This window comes from Pristiophorus japonicus, chromosome 12 (genome assembly GCF_044704955.1).
Source record: "Pristiophorus japonicus isolate sPriJap1 chromosome 12, sPriJap1.hap1, whole genome shotgun sequence".
NCBI classification, from domain to species: Eukaryota; Metazoa; Chordata; class Chondrichthyes; family Pristiophoridae; genus Pristiophorus; species Pristiophorus japonicus.
The window spans coordinates 157,834,286-157,858,735 of NC_091988.1; the positions used below are offsets into that span (position 1 = coordinate 157,834,286).

Consider the following 24,450-nt stretch of genomic DNA (forward strand, 5'->3'; position numbering starts at 1 on the left):
GAAAAGACCACTGAAGCACTGCAATAAGTTAAAAATACCGCCCAAGTCAAGGTCTAGAAGCCAGAACATACACTCACCGACAGCTGCTGCAGTAACACATCGATCCCTTCCTGGTCACCAAGTATTTCCCTGTTGACTAAAAACAATGGAACCACTCGTTAAATCTTACAGCAGTAAACATGGATACACCGTGCATAATCAATACTGCATGACGCATTATAAAAGCAACCAGAAGAGAGACAAATTAATTGGAAGAATGGAAACGCTCCACCTGAATAATAAAGACTTGGGGCTGGAATTTCGCCACGCTAGCGTGCAGTTTAACACGATTTTTTTGGTGTTAAAACACATTTTTTTTGTCCTAAAAATAAACTACTTAAAATTCCACAAACCTTAAGGATGCCGTTGTCAAAATATTGACATTTCCAGTAACATACCTAAAAAAACATTGTCTAAATTTGGCCGTTTGGCACCGCCGTACTTGCTTCACAAAACACCGTTTTGAAAAATCTTGCTTCAAGAATGTTGGTAAGTAATAAGACCTACAAAAAAAGATAAGTTGATTTTTTTTTCCAGCGATTCTGTGGTTAATGCTTTTGTGAATTTTTTCTCAATTTTTATTTCTGAAAATTTTTGGGGGTGTTTTTTCCCTGTATTTTTCACGATATCAGCCTCAGAGTAAAGTTGGAGAGGACGGCGTTTTCCAACACGATTCCTCCAGCAACACTTTTTTTAAACGACGGGGGTATTTTTTGGCCAAACTTACCCCATTAAAAAATGGCAAAATTTTTATTCTTATTTTTTCACAAAAATTGCGTTCTTTGTCAAATAACGACAGTCTGGCGAAATTCTAGCCCGGTCACAAAATTTAAATACCACTAAAAGTGCTTGTAAATAGTTATTTTTAATAATCAAGACACCTGCTGCATAAGTAATCATACAATCAACATCAAATACAACGCACAACAGTTAAATTAGATTAAACAAACCCAATGCAGTCCTCAAGTATTCGCAGAAATATTAAATAAGCCCCAATAAAGTGTCATTTTTTTAAGCTTGTTTGATACCTGCTTTCATCATTTTATGGGACAAAGTTTTTTTGTTCAAGGAATGGTATGTAAAGACACCACCTTTGCGGTGTGTCTCTAAATAATAGTCCACAAGGTTCAACTCCTACCAGCCAAGCAACTTACTAAAGTTCAAAGAAATTCATTTGCTGTCTCTCTCAAAACTAAAAGAATCTCTCAAAGTTAAAACATGTATCCTTTGATCATAACTGAAGAAGAACTAATTGTATAGCACTTTCAACGAGCCAGCACAATCACGATGAATGGCCTCCTTCTGCACTGCAAGATTCTCTGAAATTCCTTCTGTATTATACAGAGGAAATGAGTAAAGGTGGCTTGATTGAAGGAGTCAGCGCAATGGTCTCATCTTTTTAAGAAAGCTATTTACACTCAATTCCATGGTACAGTGAACCAGGACGTTCTTCATTGGTTAAATGTAACATACTCAGTACAATTATCTGAATCAAAATTTCCCCCAAAAGTTTAGATAATCATACTTTTTTCCCCTTATGCACCTAAATGTAGTCAAAACCATATTTTGGGCATTGGAGATGCAATAGTGAAAAATCAAGTGGGATATTATAGTACAACATTGCTGAATTCCCTAACTCAGCCAGGTCACCAAAGGAAAGAAGGGCGAACTGGAGGCAATCCACATTCTCATGCTTCTCGATCAAGGTCACTGAACTGACAGATCACGAACATAAAGCGTGGTTGGAAAACAATTAATTTACCATTTAATAAATGTGGACCAGTAATCTCAATTTTCACAATTAAGGTTAGTTACTCTCTGTTGTATGACACCATCAAATGACCTTGTTGGCAAATAATGCAAAGCCTAAAGATCAAACCATTATACAGACTGAAAAAAACTGTCACCAAGCGCATTTTTTTTTAAACCATTCTTCTCCAAATCAAATATTCAATTCTTAACATAGTTTAAAAAAAACTTCTAACACATTGGGGGGGGGGGGGGGGGAGGGGGGAAGTTGAGGTCGGAGGCTTCCTTCATACAAACGCCTCCGAGCCGAAAAAAATCTACGTAAGTACCAGTGGTCCAGGAGGAATGTAGAGACCTGGGTCGGAGGCCTAGATTCGCTGCGCAGCGCATGGGAAGATGTCTTTCAGGATACGTCCGTACAAGCTGGAGTCACATGGGCCTGGACCACTAATCACTGTGCAGTATTCTCATTGATAAAAATGGGAGCTCGGTTTGTACGGACTCCCATTACTACCAATGAGAAAAAACTCAAACACCGAAACACCGCATAAATAAATAAATAAAACACTTCACATATTAAAATTAATTGAATTTAAATGTAATTAAACATTTTAGAAAAAAAAATTGGGGGAATTTTTTTTTAAATGTGTTTTAATAGTGTTAAAAATAAACTTAATGGACAGGGTTTTTAATATAAAAAAAAGTGTTTAAATTTAATTTTAATATGTTTTAAAACTCTTACGCTGGTAAAAGTAAGCTATGCACCTGCTTTTACCAGACATAAAAGTTTGAAGGACATTTGCTGGGCATGAGTTGGGCAAGAGGCCTATAAAAGGCCGCGAGAGGCAGCGGGAGTTCGTGGTCGCTGAGGCATGAGTCCGGGGATCGGCGAGTGGCCTATAAAAGGCCGCGAGAGGCAGCGGGAGTTCGTGGTCGCTGAGGCGCGAGTCCGGGGATCAGCGAGAGGCCTATAAAAGGCATGACTTGTGCAGCTACAGGGAGAAGGCAAAAAAGAAGTAGAAAGAAACAGAAAGGTGACGTCACAGCCGAGGGGGTAAGTGATTGGCTGGTGATTGGTGAGTAGTTTTTCTTTTTATATCAGTAATTTTAACATTGTTGTTGCCAATTTAAGTGTATCTGAGAGTTAAGTCATGGCAGGAGAACTCGGTCGGGTGTTATGCTCCTCCTGTACCATGTGGGAACTCAGGGACACTTCCGATGTCCCTGACGACTCCGTGTGCGGGAAGTGTATCCGCCTCGAGCTCCTGACGGTCCGCGTTGCGGAGTTGGAGCTGAGGGTGGATTCACTCTGGAGCATCCACGATGCTGAGAACGACATGAGTAGCACGTGTAGTGAGTTGGCCTTACCGCAGGAGAAGGGTCCACAGCCAGATAGGGAATGGAAGACCAGCAGGAAGAGTAGTGCAAGGAAGGTAGTGCAGGGGTCCCCTGTGGTCATCCCCCTGCAAAACAGATACACCGCTTTGAGTACTGTTGGGGGGGGATGACTCATCAGGGGAGGGCAGCAGCAGCCAAGTTCATGGCACCGTGGCTGGCTCTGTTGCACAGAAGGGCAGGAAAAAGAGTGGGAGAGAGATAGTGATAGGGGATTCAATGGTGAGGGGAATAGACAGGCGTTTCTGTGACTGCAACCGAGACTCCAGGATAGTATGCTGCCTCCCTGGTGCAAGGGTCAAGGATGTCTCGGAGCGGGTGCAGGACATTCTGAAAAGGGAGGGAGAACAGAGAGTTGTCGTGGTGCACATTGGTACCAACGACATAGGTAAAAAAAGGGATGAGGTCCTACGAAACAAATTTAAGGAGCTAGGAGCTAAATTAAAAAGTAGGACCTCAAAAGTAGTAATCTCGGGATTGCTACAGGTGCCGCGTGCTAGTCAGAGTAGGAATCGCAGGATAGCGCAGATGAATACGTGGCTTGAGCAGTGGTGCAGCAGGGAGGGATTCAAATTCCTGGGGCATTGGAACCGGTTCTGGGGGAGGTGGGACCAGTACAAACCGGACGGTCTGCACCTGGGCAGGACCGGAACCAATGTCCTAGGGGGAGTGTTTGCTAGTGCTGTTGGGGAGGAGTTAAACTAATATGGCAGGGGGATGGGAACCAATGCAGGGAGACAGAGGGAGACAAAAAGGAGGCAAAAGCAAAAGACAGAAAGGAGATGAGGAAAAGTGGAGGGCAGAGAAACCCAAGGCAAAGAACAAAAAGGGCCACTGTACAGCAAAATTCGAAAAGGACAAAGGGTGTTAAAAAAACAAGCCTGAAGGCTTTGTGTCTTAATGCAAGGAGTATCCGCAATAAGATTGGGATTACGGAGACGTGGCTCCAGGATGATCAGGGCTGGGAACTCAACATCCAGGGGTATTCAACATTCAGGAAGGATAGAATAAAAGGAAAAGGAGGTGGGGTAGCATTGCTGGTTAAAGAGGAGATTAATGCAATAGTTAGGAAAGACATTAGCTTGGATGATGTGGAATCTATATGGGTAGAGCTACAGAACACCAAAGGGCAAAGAACGTTAGTGGGAGTTGTGTACAGACCTCCAAACAGTAGTAGTGATGTTGGGGAGGGCATCAAACAGGAAATTAGGGGTGCATGCAATAAAGGTGCAGCAGTTATAATGGGTGACTTTAATATGCACATAGATTGGGCGAGCCAAACTGGAAGCAATACGGTGGAGGAGGATATCCTGGAGTGCATAAGGGATGGTTTTCTAGACCAATATGTCGAGGAACCAACTAGGGGGGAGGCCATCTTCGACTGGGTGTTGTGTAATGAGAAAGGATTAATTAGCAATCTCATTGTGCGAGGCCCCTTGGGGAAGAGTGACCATAATATGGTGGAATTCTGCATTAGGATGGAGAATGAAACAGTTAATTCAGAGACCATGGTCCAGAACTTAAAGAAGGGTAACTTTGAAGGTATGAGGCGTGAATTGGCTAGGATAGATTGGCGAATGATACTTAAGGGGTTGACTGTGGATGGGCAATGGCAGACATTTAGAGACCGCATGGATGAACTACAACAATTGTACATTCCTGTCTGGCGTAAAATTAAAAAAGGGAAGGTGGCTCAACCATGGTTATCAAGGGAAATCAGGGATAGTATTAAAGCCAAGGAAGTGGCACACAAATTGGCCAGAAATGGCAGCGAACCCGGGGACTGGGAGAAATTTAGAACTCAGCAGAGGAGGACAAAGGGTTTGATTAGGGCAGGGAAAATGGAGTACGAGAAGAAGCTTGCAGGGAACATTAAGGCGGATTGCAAAAGTTTCCATAGGTATGTAAAGAGAAAAAGTAAAGACAAACGTAGGTCCCTGCAGTCAGAATCAGGGGAAGTCATACCGGGGAACAAAGAAATGGCAGAACAATTGAACAAGTACTTTGGTTCGGTATTCACTAAGGAGGACACCAACAACCTTCCGGATATAAAAGGGGTCAGAGGGTCTAGTAAGGAGGAGGAACTGAGGGAAATCTTTATTAGTCGGAAAATTGTGTTGGGGAAATTGATGGGATTGAAGGCCGATAAATCTCCAGGGCCTGATGGACTGCATCCCAGAGTACTTAAGGAGGTGGCCTTGGAAATAGCGGATACATTGACAGTCATTTTCCAACATTCCATTGACTCTGGAGCAGTTCCTATCGAGTGGAGGGTAGCCAATGTAACCCCACTTTTTAAAAAAGGAGGGAGAGAGAAAACAGGGAATTATAGACCGGTCAGCCTGACCTCAGTAGTGGGTAAAATGATGGAATCAATTATTAAGGATGTCATAGCAGTGCATTTGGAAAATGGTGACATGATAGGTCCAAGTCAGCATGGATTTGTGAAAGGGAAATCATGGTTGACAAACCTTCTGGAATTTTTTGAGGATGTTTCCAGGAAAGTGGACAAGGGAGAACCAGTTGATGTGGTATATTTGGACTTTCAGAAGGCTTTCGACAAGGTCCCACACAAGAGATTAATGTGCAAAGTTAAAGCACATGGGATTGGGGGTAGTGTGCTGAAGTGGATTGAGAACTGGTTGTCAGACAGGAAGCAAAGAGTAGGAGTAAATGGGTACTTTTCAGAATGGCAGGCAGTGACTAGTGGGGTACCGCAAGGTTCTGTGCTGGGGCCCCAGCTGTTTACAATGTATATTAATGATTTAGACGAGGGGATTAAATGTAGTATCTCCAAATTTGCGGATGACACTAAGTTGGGTGGCAGTGTGAGCTGCGAGGAGGATGCTATGAGGCTGCAGAGTGACTTGGATAGGTTAGGTGAGTGGGCAAATGTATGGCAGATGAAGTATAATGTGGATAAATGTGAGGTTATCCACTTTGATGGTAAAAACAGAGAGACAGACTATTATCTGAATGGTGACAGATTAGGAAAAGGGGAGGTGCAACGAGACCTGGGTGTCATGGTACATCAGTCATTGAAGGTTGGCATGCAGGTACAGCAGGCGGTTAAGAAAGAAAATGGCATGTTGGCCTTTATAGCGAGGGGATTTGAGTACAGGGGCAGGGAGGTGTTGCTACAGTTGTACAGGGCCTTGATGAGGCCACATCTGGAGTATTGTGTACAGTTTTGGTCTCCTAACTTGAGGAAGGACATTCTTGCTATTGAGGGAGTGCAGCGAAAATTCACCAGACGGATTCCCGGGATGGTAGGACTGACCTATCAAGAAAGACTGGATCAACTGGGCTTGTATTCACTGGAGTTCAGAAGAATGAGAGGGGACCTCATAGAAACGTTTAAAATTCTGACGGGTTTAGACAGGTTAGATGCAGGAAGAATGTTCCCAATGCTGGGGAAGTCCAGAACCAGGGGTCACAGTCTAAGGATAAAGGGTAAGCCATTTAGGACCGAGATGAGGAGAAACTTCTTCACCCAGAGAGTGGTGAACCTGTGGAATTCTCTACCACAGAAAGTAGTTGAGGCCAATTCACTAAATATATTCAAAAGGGAGTTAGATGAAGTCCTTACTACTCGGGGGATCAAGGGTATGGCGAGAAAGCAGGAAGGGGGTACTGAAGTTGCATGTTCAGCCATTAACTCATTGAATGGCGGTGTAGGCTAGAAGGGCTGAATGGCCTACTCCTGCACCTATTTTCTATGTTTCTATGTAAATAGCCCAATCCCTCCCACGCGAATGTCCTTCTCCCAGCGATGTGGAGGATCTGTACGGAGAAATCTTGACAGATTGGAAAAGCTGTTTTTTGGCACACGTGCATTGCGCCCTGAAAACCAGCTTTTGCGAGGCCTCGCCGGGTCCGTGTGCACTTCGTGCGAACCCGGCGAGGCCCGAATTTTCAGCCCAATATATTTAACTAAATATTGAACCATCCAATAAGACAGACATTGCAATCTCAGCAACTGCAGCCAACGATGGATAAATCCCTTCAAAAGTTAGTAATTTATTCAATAATTCCTCTTTGGGGTAAAATATTAACTAAGTGATCATGGAACATTACAGGTTAGCATGCGTCAGTTACAGCAAAGATATTATGTAGCTAAGAATTTGAATGGTTAAAGTGCGAGCTTGATGTATATTGGCATCAGATTGTTGAACAGAGATCCATTCATTGAGAGGAGAATCCAACTGAAAATTAATTTAAATGTGAAATGCAAAATTTCAGAATATCCATTACACACACATCAATCAACACACACACACACAGACATACATTACAAAATTCGGTATTTTTACTCCACATCTTCATCTTAATATTAAGCTTTGTAGTGTAGTGCAGAATAGTGATTATGAATTGAGTACTGTCCACAATAACCTATCCCCTTTTCATGATCTTATTGAAAGGTGTTGGCAATTCTAAACTTTGTCAGCTGCAAGCCACTAAGGCTTAAAGCAATGGGAATTGGAGCGATGTCTACTCCAAGGCAATTCTATTGGATACCTCTTCAAACACAGATCCGATATGTCAGTATTAATTGACACTAGGTTTCCCACTATACACGTTTTTTTTTAAAAAAGCAACCTAAAGCTAGATGAAGCTTCACCATTTTGAATATGAAATGGCCACTTCAAAAGGTTTCGCTCAATTTATATATTAAGGCTACAAAGATTACATTGTTTCTGAAAAATAATTACTTTTAGAAGTTTGTGCCTATTGGGTAAGTTGTTAGGTGACAAGTTAGTGTTTGTGAAACACTGACAGTAGGGTGGTAAATAAATAAGTGATCACCTGTACAGATAAAGCTACCAGATAGACAAAACCATTGTGGGGTTCAAAGAGGGGAATATTTACCATCTGTTCATTTTACTATTTTCACATACTCACTCTTCTAAATATTCACAAAGTAAACCCTACCATCATTATTCTGAAGCAAGATGGCAAGAATTTCACTGCAGTAAAGCTTGTTGGCATCAAAAGGTATCTTGGCCTGTTTTAAAAATAAAACAACATTGATTATAACTTGTTGGTACACTGCAAAATTCAACACATTGGGCTGAAGAATATATAATGGGAGGTAGCCTGTTCTCCACATATGTACAGAAGAGTTGATTGCCAGATGCTGATTTTAACCCCAAAAAATGGAGGGAGAAGGATGGGCTTTCTGCAAAACATCAAGTGCCTACAATTTATTCAGACTGCTGTTTTGGAATCACTGTAGCCCCAAGATCCAAATCAAATTTCATTTTGTAAAGAACATCTCAGATCTAGCTGGGATGGGAGTGGAGGGCAGTGGGAAATCCAAGAGCTCTACAACATAGCAATAATAACCGGTTCATTGGAACAGGCATTTGCACGCACTCTTGCTTCACAACATCTATAGATCAACTTGTTATGTCAACTTTTTCTTCCAACAGAAATATGAGTCAATGTTAAACCAGGATCGTATCCTTCAGGGGCAGTCTGCGCACTGTTCAACAAATCCTAAAGCTATTCCCGACCCCACCTGGACTATCTGTGGGGATTAATCCAAATGTAATAGAAGAGTACCGCAAGAAAAATAGAAATGTCAAATTAATAGCCAATCTAAACATTTATTTTACACCAGATAAGACTTTGACTATGAAATGGCCATTTCAAAAGGTTTTGCTCATTTTAAATATTAAGGCTAGAGATTACAAACTAGAATTTGTTGTTTCTGAAAAATAATTACCTTTAGAAGTTTGCGCCTATTGGGTAAGTTGTTCCGCACAAATAGTTTCCCCAAAAACAGTTTCATTAGTACCATTTTAGAACTAACTAGATTTCAGACAAAAATATGGAAAGACTTAAAATGTAAATAAAATTGGATAGTATAAATCAACAAATGTTGAGCATAATTATAGGCCAACATAATGTTTTGCTTATAGTCTAAAAGCCTAAACATCTACCCCCTCCACCACACATACTGTGTCTGCAGTGTGTACTATCTACAGGATGCACTCCAGCATCATCAAATTCCCATCCAACTCTCACACCACTGACTTAGACATATATCCCCGTTTCTTGATTGTCATTGGGTCAAAATTCTGCAACACTAATAGCATTGTGGGAGCACCTTCATCACACTGACTGTAGCGGCTCAAGAAGACAGCCCACCATTAGCGTCTCATAGGCAACCCCTGACAGGCAATAAATGTCAGGTCAGCCTTGCCAGCAACACCTATGTCCCTGAGAATACTTTTTTTTTAAAAAGGCAATTGAGAACTTTAAAAAAAGTGTTTCAATAAGTACTTCATTCTAATTAAGCGATACCTTTATTCGCTTCAACATCCACTGCAGAAGACCTTGCTGAGCTGCTTCAGTACACATTTCAGGGCGAAATTCAGCCAAGTTCTCTATAATAGCTGTGTGAAAAAGAGAAGGCATAGTGATTACACAATTCAAGAGCAAATTAAGAGAGACAATAAACCTTTTGCTGACCTACTGCATGAAGCTGAGCTCTTCGGGAAGCATTTGTCTGCTTCTTTGAGCAGAAATTTTAAATAAGGCTTCCTTCCATTCTCTCCTTGAAAAGACACACAAATTAATTTAAACTTAGCCACTTGTCAATTTTTTTTATACCCATATATATATTTTAAAACATTATTTCATAAAATTTGAACAATCACTTTCCATTTTTCCATAGCAAATCCAGACAGCTTCCAGAGGGGAGGACAGCCGATCAGAAGCAATTGCTCCACAACCTCAAGGTTTTATCGAAGCAAGAAAGAATACATTACAGAAAAAAATACAAAACGAGCTTGTACAAGTTTACTGTAGCCTCAATTAATCCAAAATCATCGGACTAACCCAAGATAGGGGTGAATTTTTAAGCTTCCTTCTTGGTGGACACATGGCAGTAACCTTCCCAAATACTGCCACTGTTGTGACTGCAGCAATGTTGCCCCGATCCTTCTGGAGTGGCCCCGATTTCCCCTTCTAGTCTGGGGGAAAATTAATTCTATCCTGTCAACTTGACGCAATTATAGGAGTTGACAGAAGGACACATGGTTGTCAAATAAATTGAATCAGTGAAAAACAGAAGGAAGCATTAATGCTATAGATATTTTTATAATCAAGAGAAATTTGGAAGAAAGAATTTGGTTTTGAGGGGAAGTGGTTCGCTGCGGTTTGCTTGGAACAACCCATATCAGTCGGGATTTCTTCTGTTTCCCTCCAACTGTGCAAAATACTTTATCACCTGGATCCAGATAGCTCTCACTACAAAGACTAATATCATGTGACCAGGACACATCTACTGAGTTCATACAAGAAAAGACTGAAAACAAACTTTCCATGAGGTGCAGATGTTATGCAGCTGTAGTTTCCGAACACAGTGATACATACACGAGCCAATGGAATACTAATTCTGGATTTAAACCCTTTGGCAATTATAGTTCAGTACTTCTTGACCAGCAGCATGTCTAGAAAATATGTACAACCTGCCCAACTCTCTCATTCCCTCTAGCAGACCTGAGTGCTAGCAATAAAGGTGAGCCAGCAGAAGGTGGTTATACATAGCTAATTACTGATGGAAACAGTATAGATTGCATTGCAAATATACGGTTCAAGTGTGCTGTCAAGGTCAGCGGTAGCAATTTATTTTATTGGTGGAGGAGGGAAGGGAAAGAGAGGAAAGTAGCAGTGTAGCAGAATTATACACATGTCCCCCAATCGTGTTGCATCCGGGTTTGAAATGCTCTACACTTCTGGCGAAATTCAGGAGATCTACATTAAAGCAAAGTTTTTCAGTTCTGAAGGCCCAGATTTATGCAGCAGTTAAAAAAAAAAATGAACAACTGGAGGTTTTTTACTGAGAGTCAAGTGTCAAACTTCTCTGTATTGGACAAGAGTTAAGAAAGTAGCAACAATTTCAAATGTCAGAAGCTCAAAATTGGGTGTACAGAAGGGAAAATCTCAGTCATGTAAATAAGAACAGGTATCGTAAGCCAAAGGCTGCGGTTCACTTCCATTAAATACAATAGAATCCAAAATTTTACAGACCTTAATCTCATGTGACTCATGTGGATTTAAATTGATAGCTTTGTTCTCTTCCCCAAATTAAACATATCTGAGTCTCACCAATCATGCAGACTTACAAAGAGAGGTTGGGCTGAATTTGGGGTGGAGGTATACAAATAGGAAGATGCAAGATAGCCCTGTAGTGCAACTTTCGAACCATAAAAGTTTACACCACAGAAGGAGGTTATTCAACTCGGATTTTCAGCTTTTGAGATTTTGGAGCGGTAATGGTGGCAGGGCGGTCCTGATACTGCCTGGAAAAAGTTTGCGCCCTAGTCTGTAAAATATGAGGTTCCATGATCAGGGGCGCAAAATCAGGCGTTACACAAGGAAATGTTTGCACCCTAGCCAAAAATCGCGGCGTTAAAAAAAGTTGTGTTGTTGTTTAGTGCCCTGCAACATAACCTTGTATATTGTATGGTTTTATTTTGCTGAGGGGCATTTTTGTAACTTTGTTGCAGTAAAATTTATGATTCATCATTTGCCATTGGTGTCTTGTGCATTATTCCAACGTATACCGGAGATGTGCACATAGCGTGCCCAGTATTAGCTCCATCCCTCAGTTTCCTCCATTTAGGAGAGCCGGTCCATTACGAGCTGGCGACCTGCGACTCTTGGTTCGGCAGCATCTTCATGCTGCCTCCCCCGTGGATGGTGTGGCTGTCCAATGGGGGCCTCGCCAGGCTCCTCTTCGCTGTCTCGCTCCTCCTGAGGTGGGCCTGCAATCCCCATTGGCAATGCCTGGGTCCTCATGCTGGCCATGTTTTGCAACATGCAGCACACACAATGAATTCGGATACCTGTTGAAGGGAGTATTGAAGGCTGCCTCCAGAGCAGTCCAGGCATCGGCCTGCCAGTAGAAGATGGCATGTCTCTGTCAGCACTTCCTTTCGGAAGCACAGCCTTCTCACACACTGCTCATCAGAGAGCTGGCGGTATGAGCCTTGGTGCCTGTAAACCTGTGGGGGAGGGGGTGTACACCCTCCTCCCCAGACATCTTAGGCCTCTCAACATCCGCAGGCTGACATGGCCAAGAGCCCTTCTTCTAGCTTGACGCTGCCTGGCAATAGCATGGAGCATGATACGCTGGTGAACTAGTAATGTCCCCATAACATTTTCTCACTCACCTTGTAAGGGCACTGTCATGGCATGTAAAAGTGTCGTTTGCAAGTCGGAGCTTCACGCAGCGTGATGTGCGCTACCGTTGCAGTCAATGTGACCTGCGATGTAGAATCTTCATCCCTCTCTTTAAAAACGCTGCCAATACCACCTCCTGCGCCCTGGGAACACCTGATTTATCAGACGTTTCCTGGGGCAGGCGTTAAATGAGGCGTTAGGGCCAAACTTTGCATCCAGGGCGCTAATGGAATGTTGCACAATGATTAACGTCATGATCTCAGTGAAACTAGAGGGCAGGGTGAAAACATTTTTGCGCCATTGCAAACCACGATCCGAATTTGCCAGCTGGGCAGCAAAAGCTGGACGCCTGGCATTATGCCTAGAAACACTATTTATCGCTCCTCCGGGGCACAAACAGAGGCACAATCAAGCCGAAAATCCAGCCCATTGTGTCTGTGCCAGATCTTTCTAGAGAGAAATCCAAAACTAATCCCACTGTATCTTCCTCAAATGTTTATTGACATGTCCCTTAAAAAAGTGCAATGGGCTCTGTCATATCTACTACCCATGGCAAAACAGTCCATGCTTGAATGACTCAGTTTAAAGAAATTTGTCCTAACCTTTGTCTTCACTAACTCCTCAACCAAAGTTGTTTGCTCAAAACAACCAAGCAACATCCGTCCTGATTTTGAACACATCTATTGAATATCCTGTTGGCCTTTTTTGCTCATGTGCAAATAGTCCCAATATCTTAAGACTTTCCTTACCACTATAGTTTCTCATCCTTGATATCACTTTGCTGAAGCTATGCTGTACGTTCACTATGGCTTCAACGTCCGTTTCTTTTGGGTGCCCAAACTGCAGTCTTGTATAATTTAACTACAGGTACAACGTTTGAAATCCGTCAACTTCGGGACCGAGACCTTGCCGGGATTCGGACAAGAAAATCAACGTCTGAAATCCGTCAACCTCGGGACCGAGCCGTGCCGATTTTCGGGGTTTCCCGGATTTCGGACCTTGCTGTTGGTGCTCCTCGCCACCCGCCAATCCTCCGTTCCTCGCCACCCACCTACCCTCCGCTCCCCTCACCCGCCTATCCTCGCCACCCACCTATCCTTTGCTCCTCGTCACCCTCCGCTCCTTGCCACCCGCCTATCCTCCGCTCCTTGCCACCCGCCTATCCTCCGCTCCTCGTCACCCGCCCATCCTCCGCTCCTCGCCACCTGCCTATCCTCTGCTCCTCGCCACCCACCGCTCCTCCTCCGCTCCTCGCCACCCGCTGTTCCTCACCGCCTACCGAATCCTGACACTGCATTTTTTTTAAAACCGGCTTTTACTGGTTTCCTCTTCCTTCGCCGCCCGTCGCCATCTTGGCCACCTCAAAATGTCTGGTTTTCAGACAATTCCGATTTACGGACAGCCGGATTCGAGACATTGTACCTGCATATCTTTTCTTTTGTATTCTATTAAAAACCACAAAATGCTGCTGGCCATTTTAATGGCTTATGCCTTAATGTCAAAAACAACTTACTTTTAACAAACCCATGCTCGTTATTCTTGATTATCACATACATCTCTTAATCCTCGTTTATCCCATGCATCTTTATATACACTTTCACAGAATTATGTATTTGAACTCCTACGTCTGTGTTCTGCCATACTCTTCAACATCTTTCCACTAAGTTCTGCCAACCAACCAGTCATCCATTCTACTGCATTTCCTTTTAGACCACTCACCTGAATTTTTGTAAGAAGCCTCTTAAGATATCTTATGAAATATTATCTGAAAATCTATATACACTCCATTCCATGTCTTCTTCCCAAAATGCACAATCTTTCATTTCCACGATAAATTGCATTTGCTACCTGCATCACTGTTCTCATAACCTTTGCATGTCCTCCCAAATCTTTTAACAGTCCTCCTCACTGTTTGCCATACCATATACTTTTCTGTCATCAGCACATTTCAATGTCATGCCCACATCCAAATCATCTTTTTATAAAAGAACAAAATTGTACCCAGCACTGACCCTAAGGCTACAGCACTTCAACCCATTTTCCAATCTGAACAATACTCATTACTCCTAGCTCGTTGCTTCATTCCCTCTTGTGTCATCTGAAAATCCATATAAACTACATCTACTGCATTCCTTTTATCTATTCACTTCAAGAAACTTCCTCCTCTAATACGGTGGCTCTCAAACATTTTTGATTGAAGAGTCCCTTTTCAAATCGATTAGTAATCACAGACCATCCAACTAAATACTCACATGAAAGTGCTGCATGTAAAGTATGTTTTAATAATGCTTTTAAGAAAATGTATTTATTTACAGATATCAGTGAGATGGGTGTGCCTGCTTCTCACTGCAGAGTCAGTCTATCCTTTGTGAGATGTTTTAAAATTTCGCGGCCAGGACGTTCTCAGCGGGCCAGGAACAAGTCCTTGCATTTCCAGCTCTCAGCCAGCCCGTACCCTGTCATTTCCATCCAGCGACACGCGAACAAAACTCTCTTCTCCTCCCCCCCACCCCACCCCCACCCCGCTAAAAAAACCAACAGCCTGGCAACTTGACGAGCACCGGATCTCCAACAGCCTCACTCCGTCCACTGCGCAACTTCTTCAAAACTTTCCAGCACATAAATCCGTGCTGCCACAGTAGCAGAATTTCGGCTCGATTCGGCCCAGCAGCAGTTTCAACTCGCCGACATTAAATGATCCAAGATTATCCTACACAACTGGATCGGGAAAAGTTTTTCAGTCGCCCTTCGCCAGCCAACTTCCACTATCCTTCCACAGACACCAGTGAGGTCATTGGAAGAAACCCGAATGTGAACATGCTGGTCCCGCCTCCTCCCCAGTCCTCACTCGTTCATTTTTACAGTCTGCACTTTCTCTGAGATCTTGTCCAATGAATAATTGGTCAATGTTTCGCGAACCACCCAAAACGTCTCCTCGGACTCTAGTTTGCGAACCACTGCTCTAGTACACCTACACTCTTACTTTCACCATTTGTAGAAACTGATGTAATATTCAATATATCTGCCATACCATTATCCAGCACAACTAGATTACTCCCTTCATTCCTGAACAGTTTTACCCCTCTCTATACTTTTACTTTTAGTATACTTATAAAAGCCTTTACCATTCCTTTTTATAGTATCTCCACCCTGTTTCTCAAATACGAATTGTTCATCGTTCATCTTGATAGTAACAACAACAAAAATCCACAATAACAAGCTTTGAAAAACTCAAGATTTAACATCACAAATGTCTAGGCCAAGCTATTTGGATCAATCTGATGTATTATAAAAGTGTGTCATATAGAATCCACGCTTCATTCCTTGTGCTAAATGTGTACACAGATGGGTTTGCATCTGTGCAGACTGACAGACAGACTGTCGCACAAGAAATGATTTTAATTAGGTAATTTTTATGCTATTGATTTTTCATTAATGTGATATACACTCATGACAGAAATCTGGCAAAATGTAAAAAATGATCCAGTCCTGCCAGCTGTGTAAGGAATGGAAATTAATTTTAGCACTGAACCACTACAAGGATCAAATTTAAACACTGGTGACTAGCAGAATGCCATCAAATGTAATCCCCTTTGAGTGTCCCAAGCAGTTACACATTTTTCAGCAATCTCAATCAGAGACACTGTATGCCTTCTACACTTTCTCCTCAATTTTCACCTCTGCCCCCAAAAATAAATCAATAGAACTGTTATTTTCCAAATTTTAAAAAATCCTAGTAAATAAAGCAGGCTGTGGAAATTAAAAAACAGTATTAACCGATTGCAACTTCTAATCAACACAATTAATAGATTGCAAAATTTGATACTGAATAAGCTGAATGGTGCAGAACTGTAAATTTGTTTGTTTTTAGCTTTTCCGGTAGAAACCTGGCAATATTCTTCTTCCAAAACAAGAGATTTGCGATTCCAGCCTACCATTTATTTGCTTGGCACGGAGATATGCATTTGGTGAATAATGAACAAGCTCTTTAAATCTACTGTTAACATACTGTGCTGCAAGACAATGAACACACATTTCACCAGGAAACTATACAACATTTATCAATGTTTAATGTTCTCAATGTTAAACTGCAATGATAAAAAAGCAATAAAAAATAGAATTACCTAATGACTGGCAGACTCCTATGAAAAATAGTCGTACAATTCTTAAATAGTGCAAAAGCAGTTAGAGGGACACATTTACCGTACAAAACAAACTCACTAACTTAATCATTAAATGGAATGAAAAAATAAAAGATACATGATCTATTTGTACATTATACGTAGTTGAATGCACTGCAGAATGCTTCATGTACTCTCTTTTGATTCCTTAGCTTGGCTGTCTAGAAAAGTCAATGAACAGGGAAAAATCATGCAAGGGCAAATCAACCTGGACCATTCTCAAATGCCTCCTAGTGTTTGCCTCAAGTATCTGTAGCTGGCACAGCGACAGCTAATTTAAATGTTAACAGTGTGTGACACTGCTGCTTTTTATACTTAAAGGGTATATTATCCTTAAATCATACAATCTGGCCACTGGATTTATACAAATCCCCCAAAACGTATTCTGATTTTTTTTTCCATTCAGCCTTTATCGCTATGGTTTTAAACAAAAGAATAAAAAGGAAAAAAATATGTATTTCACAATACCATGATTAAACCTAGCCATTCAATTGTCTTTTCTGCCTTTTTGATGCCTTCATTAAAGTATTTACTTGAAGGTTACAACCTCTCCCAAAAGCCTAGGCTTGGACTTGAATCATTTGCCGAGAGCTCGGATTCTGAACAATTGTGCAGTGTACCTAATTTCCCAGGATGCATCAGTACCATCCAGTCTGTTGTATTGATGGGGTATTTTTGTTTACCTTCAATTAATTTTGAAACAAAGAGGGAAATAAGGTTGAGGGACACGGTTTGAGGTTTCAGGGCCTCTAACCTCTTATACCCACTCTTGGGGGGCAGCAAGGAGTAGAGTGGATGGAGATTTCAGGATGAGGCGAGGACAGCGGAGCAAGGGTGAGGGGAGGTTACAGGGATTGAATGGCTTGTTCAAGGGGGAAGAGGTAGGGGCAGTCACAGGAGTGACGGGATGGTAGGAAGAGGAATACAAGGTGAGATGGTGAAGGGGTAAGGGAAACGAGTGAAAGGCAGCCACATTTTCCACACAACCCCCATCCCAAAAATCAGGCTCCAGCATTTCCTTTCTATACCACTCACCACTTGAAAGGAAAGAATGAGAGAAGCGGTTGAGAACAAAGAATGAAGAAAAAGGACGAGGCAAGAGGGAAAAAAGCAGGAGAGAGAAAAGAGGTAAAAGCAGGAATATGAAGACATCAGAGATAGGTAAGAGAGTGACCATATTCTCTGACTTATCATATGCAAACAAAGCACGAGAGATCGATTAATGTGTATATAGAAGATACATAATACATACTATTCAAAAACTCTTGGAAAGGATTTTTTTTTGCAATTTGTAGCATTTCATTTCAAATAGGCTGGTTGCTGCTTTCAGTCTGAAATGCTGTCATTACAAATGCTGCAAATCAGGGTAGGTTTCTCAGCACTTCACTGAAATGAGGCCAAAGCAGGTGAAACATTCTGATATAGAGTGTAGAGAGTGAAATAAATTAAAAAAGTAATAGAAGTGTGCAAACAGCCGAACTGGTGTCACAGACAATTAGCGTCCCCAGGTAGTATCCCCATTAGTATTCCCACTGGTGGGTTCATTTTATAATACAACTGGGCCTTCCATCCGAAAAGATTAACTGGGCTTGACAACCACATTGCTGTGCTCCTTTCCTAATATAAGCCAAGGCAACATAAAACAAGTAAACATACTCGGTAGCACATTTCCCATTGAAAGTAATGGGATTTAGAAAAACCAATTAAATCCACAGATTGACTAGTTCCTCCTGATTGGTTCTCGCTTTCACTGGCAGTGATTTTGCTCAGGCTTGTTGAGCGCCAACTCAATGGAGCAGTAATGGTCAAAAATCTTATAAAATTATCAGCTGCACAGGGTGCACGATTTCCAATCATTGCTTTGCCAGTGCTGAGTTTGTGAATTATTGGCTCGAAAACCTAAAATTCACTAATGCAATGATGGATCTTAAAGTTGCAGCATTGCCAGAATTAGAAATTCAATTCTGCCACCGTCAGACCATCTGGTTAAGTACTTTTACACAAAATCGAATGCTCGTCCTGCACTATGAGCCTTAGGTTTGCCTTCAAACCATAAAAGGGAGAAGATTAATGAACCTTTTACATTAAAAAGAAAGTGATAGATTAATTTTACAATAGCAAAATTGCAATCAAAGACTGCATCTCCAGGGCAAAGCACAGTAACATCCGTCTGTGATCCTCCTGAACTAGATCTGCATTGCTGACAATGCAACATGGCTGGTGTTACATGGTTAGCATAGTCCATCAGATCCCAGGATTATGGATCAATTGAATTTGTGGAAAATTATTTTGATCTATTTTTTGTCATCACGATAAAGCTCCATTTCACCTCTGCTACTCCCCTACAGCAGGTATTTTAAACTTGCTCTGCCTCGTGTTTTCTCTGCTCCCTCCTATACCCAGCCTGGCTCAACTCCCTCCCAATTAAATCTGTCCATAGTACTCCAGTTCACCTTCTCAAAGCAGTTGTTCGAGTACCCTATGCACGACAGCTCCAGGCCATGCTCCCGCCACACATCCTAGCCTTGCACTGTTTCCTAGCCCTCATCAACTTGCTGCCTCACACCCAGCAACTCTGATAATGACAATTCTCCACCTGCTTCTGCAGCAGCCCTGCTGCTTGCTACTAAGACACCATGATGATAGATTCTCAGCTGCTGGGTGCCTGCTTCCATTCAGCCCCACTTCAACCCAGCGCTAACCTTGGGTGTCATAGCCTTCCCAGTCATAGCACTGCACACTCCTCCCCCATACCCTCCTTCTTAGCCTTCAAGTCTCACCCAATCCCAGCCTCATGCCTACCCTCTACCAGAAACCTTGACCCTCTACTCACTCAGGCCTGAGAGCTCTCAAGATTCTCACACGTGAGTTACTGGCTATATATTATAACAGAAATCTGGCTTGGAGTGGATATGCAGTCTGGCCAGGTTACACACAAAGGTACAAACCCCTACTCAGCCCAAGAAGTAACCTCCCCTCCCTGCCAGCTGCCATGTTAATACATGCCTTGACCTTAACAATAGCAAACATCACAAATTTGAATAAATCAATAAAGCAACGTGTGAAAGTGGGAGTTGTACTGAAAACATAGTAGCCCTAAATTTGCAGTCGAAAGCTTCCGGCGTGGAAATGCCTCCGACCTGGAAATAAAATGCCCACGTACCTGGTTATCTGAGCGGTATGGAGATTTGCGGTCCTAGGGCTCTACGGGTACCCATGGGAAGAGGCCCACATATCTCAGGGGTGCATGTGGATTGCAAGCTCCCCTGGGATCACGTGGGTCAGCCTAACAAATGACAGAAGGGCATCCCCATTATGTATGGAAACCTTATAAGTATGAATGTGAATACCCCAAAAAATACATCTAGACATCAAATAATTTTTTTTAAACCGTCACATATTTAAAATTAATCAAAATGGCAGTTAATTCAATATTTAAAGCAAAAAATGTAATTTTTTGAAAAATAAATTTACATGTTTTAAAGGGGCTAAAAATATTTCACAGGTTTTTAAAATGTATTTTTTATTGATAACATTTATTTTTCTGTTTTTTAAAAACTCTTATGCTGGTAAAAGCAGGCCTTACACCTGTTTTTACCAGGTGTAAGAATTTCACGGGCAAGCCCAACTCTCCACCCGTGTATGCCATTTTCCCAAGATTCTTGACAGATCGCAAGTTCGGGGTTTTCGCGCATTTGCTTCGCTCGTGAAAACCCCGAACCTATCAGACCCCTATGGCTGCGTGCGCACCTTGTATGCACCGGTAGGGGCCACAACTTATAGTCCAAAGTGTTTGAGAACCAGAGAGAGAGAGAGACAATAAGAGTTATGAGAGTGGGAGAGAAGCAGAGAGACCATTACAACTAGAGAAAGATCCCATTTTTAATTGTGCTTCTGTAAGCAACATCAAAAAACATTTTGTATTCGCAATGTTTAATCAAACCAGCCTATTGAACATTGCATACAAGTAAACCTTTTGTTTTGCCATTTAAGACAGAGCTCTTTAAGGATTTTAGCTAGAGATGATCCATATGCCTGTTTATGGTAGGGTAGAAAAAAAAATCAGTTGTTGGGTAAAACACAAGATCCAATTTTCTACGTTGTGATACTTTCAATATTATTGTCAATGACTCAACATAGGATGCAATTTAAAAGGAAATGTTTCAGAAATGAGATTCAGTAATCTTATAAGTGAGAAAGTATTTTGATATAGTCTTTGAAATATTGGCTGCACTTTTCACACAAATGTAACAGGCATGGCCATTTTCTATGAGTCTTAATCACATGCTTCAGCTTTACTAACTACTTCGTCTTTAGAACTGGGATGCAGTTTTCCCTAGAACTATATTCTACGTTATTGCTGGATGTGCTTTGCTTTTGATTTAAATAAGGTAAAGCACACAATTACAATTTAACTTCAGGAACACCACAAAGAAGGCTGCATACATTGCCCCTTAGTCATGAATCCCATTACAAGAGGCTTTGTAGGGGAAAATATATTTCAGGCAAAACAACATACCTAATGTGTTGTGAACGCCATCGGCCTCTTCTTTCACTGTCTCATCCAATCGTTCCAGGTTTTGAACCAGCAGTGCTACCACTTGTCCTTCCAACTAAATTAACACAGAAGCAGATAACATTATAACAAGCCACTTCAGCATGAACTGTTAATCCTTTTAATACTGAACACATGACATTACAAACCACACAAATTTTTGCTAATAGACACAATTCACTTACAAAAGAATCAAAGGCCAACATGTAGACATTTTCTGCTTGGCCAGCACTATACTGAATTGTGGGTAGTTTGCCAGATCTCTCAGAAATGGGAGCGGTGGATGATTGCTGAATGGAACAATTTGTGTCTGTACGCTGGTTATGATGAACCCACACAGAGTGGACACAGCTAGCAGCTATTATTGCCTCTCTTGTGGGGAAGGACCAAAAGTACAGGCCCTTTACCTTCTATCTTCATTTGTCGGTCTCCCTTGCAGAGATAATCCTCTTTCTCTCAATTCACCAGCATCAGCTTTTTCACATGACTATATTGCTATAATAAAGCACAAAATAAGGTGTAACCTCCTTTGAGTATTGTGTTTAAAACGGATAAGTGAAGAGAAGTCATGGACAAAAAAATATATATGTATTTCCCGGTCCAACAAGCCTGTAGCAAAAATGAAACTTATATCGATGGCTTCTCTTGTTTTCTCATGAGACAGATTTTATTCCCAACCTCCAATGCTGGATGCCAGGCTGGCACAGCATCCCTGAAGTGTCCAGTACCTGTGAGGGGCACAGATTGCACAACTTGCCTCCTCGGAAATTAACATGGCTCACGTGCCTGTCCCACCTGCATGGGCCCACCCCATGCCGGGGACTTGCAATGAAAAGAGAGAGCAGAAACAGGGCGGGATGTGACAAGTGGTGTTCCCCAGGGATCTGTACTGGGGCCTCAAGCTTTTCACCATATTTATCAATGACTTGGATGAAGGAATATCAAACTTTGCAGGTTGCAAGTTGGGAGGCACAGGAAGTAGTGCAGATGGGCGCTGGAAGTTACAAATGGATATAAAGTGAGTGGGTAAAACTGTGGCAAATGGAGTTTAATGTAAGGAAGTGTGAGGTCATCCACTTTGGATCCAAGAAAGACAAAGCAGTGTATTTTCTAAATTATGAGAAACTAGGGACTGGGGAGGAGCAAAGAGATGTGGGTGTCCATGTACAGAAATCACTAAAATCTAGTGGACAGGTACTAAAAACAATCAAAAAGGCTAATGTAATGGTGGCCTTTATTTCAAGGGAGCTAGAACACAGAGCAAAGAAATTATTCTCCAGTTGTAGAGAGCCTTTGTCAGACTGTGTTCAGTTTGTGGCACCACACCTCAGGAAGGATATATTGGCCTTGGAGGGAATGCAGCACATACTCACCAGAATGAAATTGGGGTTTAAAGGGTTCAATTATGATGACAGGTTTCATAAATTAGCTTGTATTCCCTTGAGATTAGAGCAGTGAGGAGTGATTTAATTGAGGCTTTTAAAATGATAAAAGGATTTGATAGGATAGAGAGAAACTATTATCTTTGGTGGTGGATTCTAGAACAAAGGAATGGTATGGGGCGGGGGGGTTGCGAGGAGAGAAGAGAGGGAATAATCTTAAAACTCGAGCCAGGGCATTCAGGAGTGAAATCAAGCAGCACTTTTTAAACACAAAAGGTAGTAGAAATTTGCAACTCTCTCCCCAAATGGCTGTGGATGTTGGATCAATTGAAACTTTCGAACATGAGATCGCTAGGTAAGGGTATCAAGAGATATGGAGCAAAAGTAGATTATGGGGTTGAGATACAGATCAGCCATGATCTAACTGAATGGTGGAACAGGCTCAAGTGGTTTAATGACCTACTGCTGTTCCTAAACAAGGGAGCAGGTGCAGGCCTGAAGAAGCCCAAAAATCCTACTGGAAAAACAGCATATGAACTTGCCTGTTGACAATTTCATCCTTGGATTGTTCATGAGCCCTCTTCAGTCCCTCCTGGTGCAAGCACCAGTGTCAGTTTTTTGGGGCACCCTTGTATTTTGACAGCCAACAACTAATATTTATACGCCTCATTTAACAATAAACCATCTCAAGGCACTTCACAGGAGCATTATCCATACAAACAAAACTGGACAACGAGCCATATAAGGAGATGTTAGGGTAAATGACCAAAAGCTTGGCTGAAGAGGTAGGTTTTAAAGAGCACTTTAAAGAAGGAAAGAGAAGTGGACAAGCGGAGAGATTTAGAGAGGGAATTCCAGAGCTTAGGACCTAGGCATTTGAAGACGCTACTTCCATGTGGAGCACTTAAAAACAGGGTTGTTCAAAAGGCCAGAATATACAGAATGCAGAGGTCATGGGGAATTATAGGGCTGGAAGAGATTACAGAGATAAGGAGGAGCAAGGTCGTGGAAGGATTTGAAAGAAAGGATGAGAATTTTTTAAATCGAGGCATTGCTGAACTGAGATCCAATGTATGGCAAGCACAGGAGAGATGGGTGTGCGGGACTTGGAGCGTAATGGGACATGGGCGGCAGAGTTTTGGTTGACCTCAAGCTTATGGAGGGTAGAACGAGGGAGGCCGGCCAGGAATGCATTGGATCAGTCAAGTCTAGAGGTGATGAATGCACGGATGAGGGCTTTGGCATCAGATAAGTTGAGATAAGGGCGGAGACGGGCGATATGATGAAGGTGGAAATAGGCGATGTTAGTAATAGAATGGATATGGGGTAGGAAGCTCAATTCGTGATCAAATATGACACAAGCTTGCGAACAGACTTGGTCAGCCTTAGACAGCTGGCAGGGTGAGAGATCGAATCAGTGGAAAGGAAACGGAGTTTGTGGAGTCAACCGAAGAAATATGTGTCAAAGGCTGCAGACAGGTCCAAAAGAACGAGGAGGGATAGTTTATCTTTGTCGCACTCAATCAGGATGTCAATTGTGACCTTGGTAAGAGCCATTTTGGTATTGTGGCGGGGGCAGTAATCCGATTAGAGGGATTCAAATAAGAAGTTCTGGGAAAGATGGTCAAGAATTTGGGGGCCAACAACACATTTAAGAACTCGAGAGAAAAGGGAGTTGGAGATGGGGCGATAGATAGAAAGGATGGAGAGGTCAAGGGTTGTTTTTATTTGAGGAGAGGGGGGAGAACGGCAGATTTGAAGGAAAGAGGGGTCAATACCTGAAGAGACAGAACCATTAACAATATCTGCTAATATGGGAGCCAGGAAGGGAAGATGGGAGGTCAACAATTTAGTAGGAATAGCATTGAGTGAGCAAGAGGTTGGGTTCATTGACAAGATGAGCTTTGAAAGGGCAAGAAGGAAGATAGAGAAACTAGAGAAATATACAAATTTA

General features: G+C 42.1%; 1 protein-coding gene across 1 annotated transcript in view; it reads right to left on the reverse strand.

The window, feature by feature from the left end:
- Positions 1-24,450, reverse strand: part of ctnnbl1 (catenin, beta like 1) — a 248,412-nt gene that overhangs the window by 146,020 nt on the left and 77,942 nt on the right. Inside the window, exons 6-9 of the mRNA XM_070894879.1 lie at positions 21,079-21,172; positions 9,493-9,584; positions 8,116-8,188; positions 78-136 (exon numbers count right to left, since the gene is read on the reverse strand). Of these exons, the coding sequence (XP_070750980.1) occupies positions 78-136; positions 8,116-8,188; positions 9,493-9,584; positions 21,079-21,172 (318 nt within the window). The remainder of the gene's footprint in view (positions 1-77; positions 137-8,115; positions 8,189-9,492; positions 9,585-21,078; positions 21,173-24,450) is intronic.